Here is a 14,304-nt window from a genome sequence, read left to right as displayed (position 1 = left end):
CGACCCCTTTTCACAGCCGACAAGCCATAGTTACGTCATTTCAATGTCATCCGATAGTGCTGGGATATCTGACAACGATATTTTACGTGTAATCTTTGAACATGCTTAAAGTGATATCGATAGAGTGTCCATTAAAGGAAATTCGCGATACAATCACATGAAAACTGATTGCTTGCCGGAAGTTAGTCATTTGTTGCCCTTATATGGCGAAGTGACGTCTTGCTCACTTTACCTGCCCTGACATCTCCATTTCCGGTCAGTGGTTTTACGTCGATTGTCATGTTGTCGTCACGTGTTTGGACCTTAAGCAGCGACGACGACGCCGGCGAGAACGTCAAAAAACAATAGATTTAATTAGCAGAACACTGGCTCTGCACGTGCGTTATAAACTTTGGTACATTTTTTTTTGCCGTCCTCTGCAAAACAACGGCAATAAATGGCCACATTCAAGGTTTTATGGAGAACGTGAACGCATGACGATTAATTTTCCTTTTTTCCTTCTGAACTTTAAAGCCGCCCTTAAGACGTTAGCTCCTAGATACTTCGGCCACATTCCACAAACTAAATGAGTAGAAATCATCGCGAATTTATTCAGAAAAAGCGAAGGTAATGTTTTTTAAGCCCCGTTTTCGTTGGCGTCGTAGTCGTCTCTTCTTCAGGTCCTAATGAGAAGTACTGGCTTTAGATCTATTTCCAGAAATGGGAAAAAAAACTAAGAAATGCGTTCGTTTAATGACACTGTTAGCGGCCGTTTTTATGTTATGCACAATTTGTTTGGGATGAACCTGAGAGAAATTTGCATTGTGTCTGGTCCTAGGGCTCCGCAGTTCGCTTGGTATGAAGACGAGCACAAGAGGGATTATTCGCGGCGTAGACAAATTATCTTTAGCGCTTCCTTCAAGACCTTGGGTTCGTCAAGTCTTGACTTTGCGTTATTCCAACGTTAGGTGAAAGTTGTAGGTGAAAGACGATTTTAATCAATCAGCCATACGAGTATATGAGCTTTCTTAAATCCAGTGAAATAGTTTTTTGAATGAGCTACTTGTTGTTTTAGGACATGAGCATAAAGTTTAGAAATGAAATTACCACAATCTAAGTAAAACAAAAGTAAAAAAAATTATACGTGGATGACTAGTGTCATAGAGAACTGGCACACAGCATTTACTTAAAACTGACAGCTAATCGATATAAAAGACTTGGAAACATAAAAGGACAATAATTTAACAATGAAAACTCCCTTGGGTTTTATAACAAAGTAGGATCTGTCGTTTATTTACTCACCGCTATGAACTTTGCTTGTCGTCTGGGAAAAAAAGTAAATAAGGATAATCCTTAAATCTCCCGTTTAGTAAAATGTAAGTTGCAACGATTAAACTTGTCACAGCAATATGGCTATTGAGAGAGTTGATGAGTTGAGCTCGTCCGAACAATGAGATGGCGTGAGCCTATCCCACAAAGCGGAACCCTTTAAGTCGCTCTCAGGTATATTGAGTGCTTGCGCACTGAAACGTGAAATGAATAAACAGGCTTGTACGCAAATGAGTTATTGAAATTGAATGGGTCTTGTGACTTAAATTGCTAGCAATGTAGTTTGAAATCCAAGCACCTTCAGGACTTGAAGAGGGCTATTTTATCGCTTTTGGTCGAGTTGAACAGTTTGCTTTCAAGATGTCTGGGCAGTTGAGACGTTTGAATCAGGGATTTGCCGGAAGCACAATAAGCCTAGATCGAAGAAGCAACGCAAGCATAAACGCGATTGACAATGTCTCTTTTGGCGATGAAAAACCCGACAACACTTACAACACACTACAATGGAGCAACCAAAACAACTTCAACCCAACGCCGCAAAAAGGACGGAATGCCTTATACGATGACGTTGGTCCAAGAACTGGGAGCCAACAGAATTCAAGGACTTCTCAAACTTCGAAGAAGCCGGCCCGTGCAAAGCAAAGGAGGAGAGACAAAATAATTCGCTTTGTTTTGATGTTTTTGATTATTTTTGTGGCTTTCGTAGCGTTACTGCTGGCTATCATGTTGATGATGGGTAAAGTTGGACCCAAATGTTCGTGCAGTAGATCAGGTGAGTTCACTTATGTTTGTATTTTTTCTTATCAGTTTTTAATTTGTTGTTGATTACTGTCATGTTTATTGGAGGATCGTAAATGCAAATTCAATTCATTCCTTCAGTCTGAGCCACATCATTAAATATTGAGCCTTGTTTTGGTAATTTTCACGATAGAAACTGTAACTTCTACAATAGGGAAATGATGAAATATTAGTTCAAACAAAAACTAGAATTAAAGTTTTCCTAACTATGCGGAATTCAGTTTCGTTTGGGTCCATCGCCAGTTTCGAGAATTTGTCCCGTCATGACCTGACAAATATTGCGAATTTTTCTCGTGCCAATATGCGAAATCTTTAAGGAGGAACAACATCAAAACACTTACGTACTTTTACACAAAATAGTGATACAAAGAGACAACTAACCGCAGACTTTGAAGTTAAGTTCTTCGCGAAGGATTGACGTAAAATCTTGCAGCGCTTCCATGCATACAAGCTTTTATGCAGCATTCGTTCACCAACAAATGTATTACAAGACGTAAAATAGAGATCAATAAATAACTGTTCACTTATAAATTTCCTACATATCCCATTTAAATTCCCGTCATGTAGAAACTTCTCTCAAGCAAAATAGTTTCTGGCATGATAATAAGAACATTAGTTACCAGCGAGTACCAAAGAGTTCAGGAAAATACTGTCTTCGATAAATTGATCTCTCAATTCTTGGTAAAACTGAATATGCTCAGGTTTACATTCTCATTTCTATAAAGACTAATCAAGATTTTAACTGAAAAACCCCCAAAAAAATTGTTTTCATTTTTTTTTAAACCGAATGAACTAGGCCGGGCGCCGCGGGTAGGTTCTCAATGGACAACTTCATGAATAAAGAGCTTTATCAGATGATTTCCTTTTATATACTGATGGAATCAATCCGCAGATTTTTAAGGCCAAAATTCGATGAAAAGCTGATTTTTAAAAATGTTTATTGAATGCTTTGTTTGCTGAACATACTGTAGAGGTTAAAAGCTCTCCGTCATTTTTCGCTGTGGCCTCTAAAAGAGAAATATCTTTAAGGACAGCCTGTTAAAGGTACTAATATAAAGTGCGCTGCGTGCAGAAAATTTCGGTTTTCAGGAGCTAAAATAGGAAACCTGACTGTAAACGGAAACGTTTGGCCACAATAGAACAATTCGGCTTGCAAGTTATTTGTTTTCATTGTTCAAATTTAATTGCTCGAATTTTGCATAGCGCAGAGCTAATAATTTACTTGACTTATGATGTTTTCTTGTACTAGCTAACTACAGTTTTATAGCTAGAGAGAAAATGTCAGTTAAGCCGCCGTTACACGTTGAAACTTTTAGCTGAAACTTGTGTGCAACGGCGAACGAGACCAGTTTCACGAAGTGGTGTTACACGGTGAAACTCTTGTTTTTTCACCACAGCGACCGTTGCGAGCCGTTGCAGAAGTAGAAAGCGGTTCTACTTTTCGTGAAACTTGTCTCGCAACGGAAGTTCGAAAAAGTTTCACGAAACCGACCATGTTACACGGTGCAACGCCAGCTGAAACTTGTTTCGCAGCGCCGTTGCACACAAGTTTCAGCTAAAAGTTTCAACGTGTAACGGCGGCTTTAGTTCGCCGAGAACTTGTTAGGTTGCTCTTCTTACGCGTTGGAATCTGTCCACGTTAAAATTTGCGGTGTTTTGTGAACAGTTTCCAACAGTATTTCGGAAGTCGGAACTCATTAGTGACGGAATAACAAACCAAAGGATAAAGGGGCTCGTTTCCAAAGAAACTGTATGGCGCTGCGGTGCTGACGTTTCGAGCGTCAGAGCGAATCCGCTCTGACAAAGGGCTAACGCGCTCGAAACGTCAGCACTCGAATCTCTATACGGTGATCAATTTACCTTTAGTTATCGGCTCAGTTGATAAACAAAACATTCGTAACAAACCAAGGATTTCACTTAGGAAAGGATGCTATATCAATTCTCGCGATTTCCCGGTCCTGTATACCTAGGAAAACAAGCTTCGTTCAGTTGGTTTACTGAAATAAATCCGTGTTTCGAATTCTTTACTGAATAAAGGAAAAGCGTTGCACAAATAGTCAGAGTTATATGCTGATAGTTCTCGAAACGTCGTTGCTTATTGAACCGTTTGGATGTTTCATCCCTAGTATATTGCACAAGTTTGAAATAAAAACGCCGGAGGAAAAAAAAAACGAAATTATGTATGCTTTATGTTCTTTCGTGTTTTTTATCTCAATTTGTTTATTTGTTAACCAGTTATATCGGAACATCAGAAAATGAAGGGAAAAAATACGCCGACAATATATTCACAGTGTTTCTAGATGAAACCCTCAGGCCAACTTCTTGTTTTACATTCTTCATATTCTGCAGGCCAATCATCATTGAGTGATTTTGGCGGGTATTGTTTTTTAGTAGTTTCTTTTGCATATGATAAGTAATACTTCACTCAGTATAGGCTCAATATTACATGTATATCAGCACGTGTTTACTGGAGAAATATGTAGGTTCCGTTTTCAAGATTTACACAACGGAAAGCACGTATAGTGTTTAACACGACGTTGGTGTGTTAAGTGGAGTAAGGATGATTAACAACTGCTTTGAGCTGAGCAACGTGTGGTTGTGAATACAATGGGTGACAACGTTCCATCCACCGAAAACAATCGCGAACCTAAACAACATAGAACGCGCGCTGATTCCACCTCTTCGTATGTTGTTCTTCGAGAAACAGCAAAGCTTAAACGAGGAATTAACTCGCCAAAAAACAATGCGAAGCAAACGAAACAACCGAAGAAACGTGGAAGAAAGCAAGAAAAGTTAAAGAGAGACAAAGGCCAAGTCGAAAGTCGCAGCAACAAGTGTTGCCGAGGCTTGTGTTTTCACCGTTTGCTTCAGTTTCTAGTTTTATTCTTCTCGGTTGCCGCCTTGGCTTTAGTTATTCTGATGGTTCTTGGGGTTTTGGGACCTGATCGCTGTTCTTGTAACCCAAAAGGTGAGCTATAGCTAACTGTACTGCTGATAGGTTTTCTGTCTATAACGTGGAGTTAATGTTCCAAGATCAATCAAAGCTTATAAAAGTGAAACACGACGTCTGTAGCTCGACAGGTCTTCAGGTGCCTAGTGGCATGGCTTACAATTGTTAGTGCTCGACTGAGATTTTGTAATTTCTGCAGAAGTTTGAACGATACTATTTCTTCCAAGGGTGCGTTTGTTTGGCTCTATTCCATAATAAAGAAACAAAGTCCAGCAATTACTAAAAATCCCCATGAGAGTTTCGCAAGTAAAAGCTGGCTCTTCCATCACAATTAATATTATTATTGAATATCCACGTGCCATCGAAAGGTTGCAGAATTGCCCAAGACGAGAACGCTAGGGTTTTCCGTTTAGTCAGTTCTCAGAATATATTACGGAATACAGCCAATCGACCGCGACCAATAAATTGAATGGCACAGTATCCATACTATCGTATGAGAGTTATAATTCCCAAGCGTCAAAGTTTCCCTATGTTTTCGCTGGTTCCCATTGAAACACCTGGGTACCAATGAGGTCGGTTTTGTGAAGTGTCTTTCCCATAAACACTACGCGAGGATAGTGACTAGGGTCTTTAGCAAGTAACCTACAGGTCAACAAAAGGCTGAACTCTTGTCACAGAAACTTGGAGTTTGATCTTTATGTTTACACCTCAGTTCCAAATGAATGTGCAAGCTGAAACAACAACAAGCGCGCTTTGATCTGCTCCAGTTGAAAACAAAATTGCCCAAAGTATCTTATTTACTGTGCTGGAACATTGTCAAGAAAAAATGATGTGGGTGGACGAAAACGAAATGCAGCAATAATCAGTTATTTTTAAACAAAATGAATGGTTGCACGCAACAATCTAATGCAGTCGATATTGCGTTTGAATCCATCTGTAACTCAAGGTTGGATAAGGAGAAACAGTTATGTTAGAGTGCATGACTCCAAAACAACCGCTTCAGTTTCCCTCGGGTTCGGGGGCCATCTAGTATAAAGGCACTGTGATGCTTTTAAGTATAGTTGTACTCTGAAGTCTTATTTATTTCTTCGGAGTTGATTGTTATATATAGGAATGCAAAACGTAAGCTAGTGATTTAGCTTTTGGATTACTCTGTTTGTCGCCAAATTTTACGAGGCCAATTCAATTCAATTCAATTCAATTTATTAAAGCACATTTTTCACGAAGGTAAGGCAAGAATGCACTAGCCCAATCAAAATGATACGTATAACGCCCAACTGAAGTGATAGACTTTCAAATGGTAGTCGGTAGAGAAAAATTGCTCATGGAATGTGTTTGTTACGTTCGTATAGAAGTGCAATTTATAAACACTAAGAAATCGATACTGGTTTGAAAAATATGTTAATCAGTAGAGTGCAGAAATTCGACCGGTTATCGGATCTCATTGACTACTTTTACATTTTTCTACTTTTCCCATTCACGTTTAAACTCCAAACTGAGTATGTTCTCGACACAGTGTTAATTGATTCACGTTTGCAATTGAGGTATTTTGCTAATCATCATCAGTTTTTGTGTATGTGTTTCTCACATAGTAACGAGGCGATTTCAAATCCTACAGGTGCTTCGCCAAATGTTGGAAAATCGTCGCAGCAGAGAAACACATCTGAGCAAACTTCTGAAAGCACGTTTAACATGGATCTCTCTCCATTCTATGACGTCTTGGAGGAACTTAAAGCTAATATTTCCTCTCTTCGTAAAGAAGCGGTAAGATTAATCTGAAAGCACTTGTGATTCTTGGCATTCTTGGCAAAATTAAGGTATAAAAAAAATTACTTATAAATAATTTGGAAATTTCCAAGAATACAGTCACCATAACGCACGAGAATAAAATGAAAGCCTCGTAGATAAAGCACTGGATACATTTTTTCCAGTAGATCTATTCTTAAAGGGTATAAAAATTCTTATTCTTATAGAGGGCATAGATATCTTTGCTGTTGAATGTGCCTCGCAACTATATAAAAAAACTAACACTAATATGCGAAGACATGTTTAAAAAGGAAACTGTTTAAGGTTACCCGGTACGTTCAGAGGTTTCTTCAGAGGTGTCTCGCGTCCAAGTGATGTAGCGCGTCCGGTTTAAACTGTAGATACCTCAACCCTTATTTCAAATTAAAGCTTTTAGAGCTGGCTATTCAACTAAACCAAGAATTTTGAAATAAAATGAATTGCCGAATTTTTAGCGCTGTTTTCTCGAATAATTTTTTTCATTAGGAGGAGCCACTTCAAAGAGCTAAAACTCCAAAGGAATTTGTTCGTTTGCCTTCAAATTTGGAAAGTAGCTAGTTTAACATATAAACAACAAAAACGTGTCTGCGAATTTTTTCTTTCGAAATGTTTTTTCTCCGAGAGCGATTTTTGTACGATTACTTCACATTTTTTTTTTCATCCTATTTCGAAAACGCTCTATAACTTTTCCCTGCGATTGAATATGGCAAAACGCAGACACGTTTTTTTAGCGCTTTGGGTCCGGAAACTGAGGAGCAAATTAAATTAGCAAAAAACAAAATTCACTTTGACTTGAAGCTTTAAAAAGGTGATTCGGACGCTCGCAATTAGAGCTCGTGAAAAATTCGACAATTTATTTTATTTCAAAATTCTTGGTATGGTTTGATAGTCAGCTCTATAAGCTTTAATTTGATATAGGGGTTTAGGTATCTACAGTTTAAACTGGACGCGCTACATCGCTTAAACGCGAGACACCTCTGAAGGTACCGGGTAACCTTAAGTCTTGGCTGAAAAATGTCTAGGATCTCACTATCTCGGATGACTGGAACGGTAAGAAATATTTAGAGCGATATCCGTAAGATTAAAAGTCCAACGTTGAAGTTGATTAGGGTCAGATGAGGAGAAGAGACTTTTCCCAAGTCTGTAACACTCAGCTATTGGTCAACAGTTCTCGTAAGTATGAAAAAGCTTGGCCATTCACAATTTGAAAAGTGATCAATGATGTCTTTATATAATCATTGCATCTTGTAATTATTATCTTAATAGGAATCTTTAATAATGGAATCAAAAGGAAACAAAGACGCCCTTATGGCAGCCGAGACGGAGTTTAACAACATATCAGAAGCCATCAAAACATTTTCCAACCAGTTCTACTCCGTCATTGATCATGTAAGGTTTTTATTAGTGATTACAGGTTCATTGTTTCCTCCAATAATTGCATGTTGAGGATGATCAATAGTAAGGCCATTTCCAAGTTGCTGTGAACCTCATTATGAAAGCGAGGCTAAGTGCAAAGCTTTTCATAAGAAAATAGTTTTGTTTGCATATGAATGAAAACTAATCTTTATTACAAAAACTTTGAACTTAGCCTTGCTTTCATAATGAGATGCACAGCATGTCCTATTATTTTATTTGCCCAAAAGTCAGGGGGGAGGGAGGGAGGGGATGGTTTGCATGAGAGATCGTCGCTATTCTTAGAAAGGAAGCCCATGGGAGGTTCGAAATGTAGTGCTTGTTTCTTTTAAGGAGGAAGATCATTGGGACCCTCCCAGCTACTGATTTTATACTCAAGAGGATTCCTTGAAGCAAAGATTCATCACGGACTATGTATACTTCTAAAAGTACCATGAACTACCTAATATTGCTACTTCTCGCTGGGTAAATATGCTCAAAAGTCCATAAGAAAAGACATTATTCAGTGCTTCATTAATGCACACCCGCTACCATGGAATACCGCATAAATATCCTGAACGAAATCTAGCCAAGCTGTAACTATAAGGCCCCGAAGTTTTACTTTTTCCGGAAGTAATTCAACTCGCTGACGGTCATGTGACTCAAAAATCCGGGTTCAAGAGATGCCGCTCGAAGAGAACTGGCAGCGAGCGCATAGCGTACCATTCTTTAACACAGCTAGAATGACCTTTTCTCCGTATTTCCTTTTACAGATCAACGGTACAGTGCAGGAGTTTGACCCGGATCATGGACCGATATTCAATCATCTCCGAGCCCTCAATTCAACGCTTACGAGCGAGGTATGTTATGATTATAAACACAGAATTGAAAATCCGTTGAGAATCAACGGTTTCAGTGGCTTTGAAAATTAGGTTTCTGTGACGGGGGAAAACAGAAATATTCGGGGTAAGTTTCCATGTGGCATCCTTTGACATTTTTGTTACGGGCGTGAATGATACTCATTTCCCGGGATGTGAAAAGAGCAAGCTGCTACAACTCGCTGCTGCCTGCCACTTAAAAAATCAAAAGCTCAGTTAATTATAAAGGGAGCTCTTTCCAACTTGTTAAAAATAATTTGATGGTTTACAGAATTAAATGCCGTAGAAAATTCGAAAGAAAAAACCGTTACTGTATCGGCCTCCTTATCGAGCCATTTCAGCTACACGTGCTGGCCTTTTCACAGAGCTAGAGTAGTGTTGCAACCATCCTTATATGCCAACTGGTTGTATGTCCCCTCCGGGCCGAACGTCTCACAAATTCACGCCGGCTTCACTTTCTTTTGCAGTTAGCAGAGATAAAGCGAACATATGAGCAACAAAATGATGCTATCGACAGTGCAATAGACGCCATGAATGACACCATCGCCGAAAAGGTGGGTTAGGTCCATCAGTGATTCGAAACTCTAACTGAAGAACTACCCGTGTGCAAAAAGGTGAACTTGCAGTACCCAACAATAACGATATTAAAACTTGATTTTTTCCCTAAGAAATGGACACGAATGGAATGGCTCGTCAAGTAATACTTCATTTTCCCTCTTTTCTTTGAACAACAACAACAACAAAGAAACTTGAATAAGAAAATAGCAAATACAATTACAGGTTGCTGTTGCTATTTGCGACAGGTTAGTTAAATCCTTATTGTGGTGTTTCTTTGAAGACTCTTTTGTATGATCAGGGGGTTAGTTTCTAAAGCAACTGTGGTGCTGCGTCGGTGGGAGGGGGGAGGGGGGAGGGGGAGGGGGGAGGGGTAGAGACGAACACTTGGTTTTATCAACAGAGTTAATTTGGCCACCATGAAGAGATTCGAGTGCTGACGTTTCGAGTGTTAACCCTTTGTCAGAGCGAATCCAAGAAAGAGCTAACGCTCGAAAATTCAGCTCTTGAATCCTTTACGGTGGCCAAATGGACCTTTCGTAATGAACGGTCACATGATACAAACTCCGCCATGCTGGAGAGTACATTCAAAACAAAGCGACTTCATCCAGTCAAACTTGAATTTTCTTCAGTTTGTTTTAATGTCCCAGTGCGTAGCTTGCTCTCCAGCAATGTGGATTTTGTACCATGTGACCGTTTGCTGCAAAGGGCCCATTACCTTATCAACTCAGTTGATAAACCAAATATTATTTTCGATGATCGATGACCTACAATTATCATTCTTTGATAACGTAATATAAATTGGCATCCACAAGCCGCTCAAAATCTGAAGCCAATTGCAAAGCAGTGTAACAGGGACTTTTGGGGTATTTGGCTCCGTGGCTGAACGAGAGGTACCCTGCTACCTTCCGAGATCGTTTTTGCATCACGTGGACCAGATCTTCTTCAAAACACATAGCGTTTATTGCAGATCTTGACTCATTCTCTTACAAGCAGAACTCAAGAGTGTTTTTTTTACTCAACAACCTTTGCCATATAACACCCGTAGAAAATAGTATTTCGACAACTCAATTTCACTTGCGTAAAGGAAATTCTAAAGGTATTGCTTCCCGCGCCTTTACAAACTGAAGCTCATTTCTTATTCGAAAGAACAGCAGGTGTTCAACACCTATGTGTTTTACTCCTGGTTTTACTAGCTTGACGGTTACAAAGGCTGTGTGTGATGATATTTCCGAAACTGAGTGAGAAAAATGTCCAGTAACAGATGAAAAAACAAACATTTTTTGTACAATATGTCGTCCTTGTGTCTAATAAAACTGTATAATTTGTTTTTTTCCTAGGTGGCTATAAAAATTTCACAGCCGGGTCCCGTAGGTGAGAGAGGCCAAAACGGTTCCAGGGGTCCAGCAGGAAACGTCGGACCACAGGGACTGCGAGGAGATCCAGGAACGATCGGCTCTAATGGTACCCCAGGGAACAAAGGACCTCCTGGAGATAACGGCTTTCCTGGAACCAAAGGTTCTAAAGGGCTTCCAGGCGGGAAGGGAGCTAAGGGCTTACAAGGAGAAAGTGGAAACACGGGATCCCAGGGGCCCCTTGGTGAACAGGGAGTAAGGGGTATCGGCAACTTCACTTGGTGTGAACACAAGGATAAAAGGCAAACAACCCAAGTGGTCGTTAGTGATACCCTGGTAAGGCCATGTTACATAGATACTGTATTTGTAATATAAGATGTAATAGGAAACTCAACTTTTCATTGCCTGAGTGTAAGATTTGACCAACAAATGACCAGCCAACCCGTGGAGCTCTGATTCCAGATCGCGTACTCGGGTAACTAAACTTAAGACTCTGTTATCTAAAGAGAGCAATTAAAAGCGATACGTAACGGTTGCGTGAATGGCAACCTCGCGGCCCTCTGGATCGATAGGAAGTTCGAAATACTAGTTTTTGAAGAGAGAGAGAAAATGGAGCGGCCCTCAAAAGACTTTCGGGACAGCAGCAAAGTCGAATTGGGTTCCGGTATTCGAACCCAGGCCACATTTGTGAAAGCGGCCGGCACTTTGACCATTGCGCCATCAAGATGAAGATCCGATTGTGCACATTGGGAGAGATTTCAATGCCTTATGCTGGATTGAACATTTACCGTAACTAGCAGGTGGTGCAAGAGCTATTACTAAAATACAGTTCAACCGTGTGCTGAATGCGTCTAAACTGTTACACTGTACTAGCTAATTTTCATCATCTATAGACTATAAAACAAGCGATTGAGTGCATGCGTAATTTAGATCAGTTGGGTTCCTCTTACTCTCAACGAACTAAAAGAACACGACTTAATCGATCAAAGGGTTACTCTGGCCAAGTCCTCATACTTTTCGGTAGGCCTGAATTCAGATCCGTCACACTTTAGAAAGAGCTACAGGAGCTAACTGGCCAGCCTCTTACTGCTTACTCTTACTCTTACTCTTACTCTTACTCTTACTGCTACAAGCAGTGGTGAAAACGAATTCGAACGCTTCGTGCAAACAATGCTTTTTTCAACTTTATGCCGGTTCAAATCAATCTCTTCTCCTCTTAATCAATGTTGAACAAATTTCATATTGACTTTGAAAATAACGTGCGACAACATTGAAACTGGGCCTGGGGTCAGAATTGGTTTCTATTTCTCAGCTGTGCTTAAGAGAGTATTTTCCAATGGAAACGATCATGATATTGTTAAGTGCCTCAAATCTTTTTTCAAAATGCCTGTAGCCCCAAGATAATCTTGTAGAAATTAACTCCCCCCCTCCCCCCCCCCCCCGATTTACCTTTTTACACTGTAGTCAAACAAATGATTTCAGCGTTTGTTCTTTTTTCATTTTTGCAGAATACAAAAATAATAGGAGCGTATTGCACATCGGAAACTGCAGAGGAGTATAACTTGCAAGTAACGCAGTCCAATTTAAACGACTACAAATGCTTGTGTAAACCGGATGGTCAACATAACTGTATACTGTATTACTGGGAGTGTCCCATACACGCTCCATAAGTTTAGCCATCAGTCAACTTTTTCCGGGTTTTTGACTCTAAGAAGAAGACTGTGAGACGTAGAGGTTGGTTGGAATTGAACCATAAAAGGACTATTTGGTGGAGTTTATCAGTGAATTGTTCGCCGAGGTGGAAGAATCAAAAAGAAGAAAAACAATTAAACATTTAAATGCAGAACTATCAAACAACTACGACATAAACCTTCACCTTGAAGGTTTTCTTGTAGTGCAAAGTTCTGCTAGTGCGTTTGGCTCCTATGAAGCTGCAAGTTCTTTCAAGGGATCAGTTTTGTTATTTCAATAGCTCTCGATAGAAGAAAAACCAGTATTAAAAAATAATCACATGCAATGCTCAGTTCATTTATTTAACATATTTTTAAAATGTTTTGGTAGCTACTAATTACAGTTATTATTTCACTTACTCTTCAAATATTTCTCCTTGAGTGAATCTGCACTATATTAAAGGGGATTCTTTTTGTTTTAACCTGTTTATCCTTGGAGCGAGCTAGTGAATTGTAAAATAAAGGTTTCATAGTACTTTTTTATTGTCATATATTATTATAGCATCTCAGGGACTAGTATCGATCATTTTTAGTGGAATGAAAACATTCTGTACATGGACTCAATGTCATGACACAATTTATGCATCACTCACTCCTTGGAATAATTTATCTGAGATGGCACACTGAGTGAATCTTTCGCTTAGATATGGATGCAGTCGGACATAATATGAAAGTGAATGTATACCCAATTATCTTTCTTTTTTTTTTTACGCCGTCACAAGATTTCTACCTGTAAACAAAAAATGGATTATTTCCAATATTTACAATTTCTGAGTCCTTTTTATAGCTTTTTTACAGAAATTTCTGACAATTAAGATTTCTTGTCCTCAGAGTACTGGCATCCAGTGAAAATATTACAAATTTAATGTAGTAATAAATCGTGATTTATTTTAATGCTATGTCTTTTTGTTTTGTTTTGTTTTAATCAAGTCATATTTTATCATGATGTTCTCAAGTCAAACTTCACTTCCGGTTTGGTACAACACCGCGCAAGACGGGAGACTGGCGATAGTAGGGCTGTGACGTCAACAGGATCAAGAACGCTAGTTTCACGTTTTCTCTATGCCTCAGTTGTAGAGGAAGAAAACTATGTGGAATTGTTGAATACTCAGAATAAAACAACTGAGGAGTAGAGAAATCTATAAATCACGACACTAGCGTTCCTGTATTGACGTGACCGCTCTACTATCCCCAGTCTGCTGTCTTGCGCGGTATTGTACCCAACTGGAAGTGACATTTGACACTTTAATACGCCTCAGACTCGGCCTTACGCGCCTACTGGCGCGCAAAGATGTGATGATGATGATGATGATGATGATGATGATGATGATACACCTCAAACGCGGAAAAAAAAACTTGTCAAGGAGTTTTTTAGCAAGTAGGGCTTGGGAAAATGTAGTCTTTGCTATTTGGGTAAAGGAGGGCGGGAGTAGCCTGTTGCTGGATCTCAGATACAAGGGCCCGCGGAAGGCTAAAATCAGCCCCATCAGGCACTCCAGGGGGACTGGAGAAGCAGACTTAAGGGAATCCCAGTCAACGATACCATCGCGTTT

The 14,304-nt window shown here is 39.5% G+C and overlaps 1 protein-coding gene across 2 annotated transcripts; it reads left to right on the top strand.

Moving 5' to 3' along the window:
• The first annotated feature begins 3 nt into the window (after nucleotides 1-3).
• On the top strand, nucleotides 4-13,650 carry LOC146455893 (uncharacterized). Of its 2 annotated transcripts, none has more exons than XM_085093720.1 (7): nucleotides 4-2,080; nucleotides 6,675-6,820; nucleotides 8,108-8,230; nucleotides 9,007-9,093; nucleotides 9,579-9,665; nucleotides 11,007-11,357; nucleotides 12,530-13,650. In XM_085093720.1, exons 1-7 carry the CDS (start codon nucleotides 1,669-1,671, stop codon nucleotides 12,689-12,691), a joined length of 1,368 nt encoding a protein of 455 aa, XP_084949846.1. In that variant the 5' UTR covers nucleotides 4-1,668; the 3' UTR covers nucleotides 12,692-13,650. The 2 variants fall into 2 exon arrangements, with proteins under 2 accessions (XP_084949846.1, XP_084949847.1); XM_085093721.1 differs by lacking the exon at nucleotides 4-2,080 and adding an exon at nucleotides 4,524-5,074.
• The last annotated feature ends 654 nt before the right edge of the window (nucleotides 13,651-14,304 follow it).

Source organism: Pavona decussata, unplaced genomic scaffold, assembly GCF_977016875.1.
Source record: "Pavona decussata unplaced genomic scaffold, jaPavDecu1.1 SCAFFOLD_266, whole genome shotgun sequence".
Lineage (NCBI taxonomy): Eukaryota > Metazoa > Cnidaria > Anthozoa > Scleractinia > Agariciidae > Pavona > Pavona decussata.
Note: the sequence above shows the minus strand (reverse complement) of the source record. Positions and strands in the feature narration are given on the sequence as shown.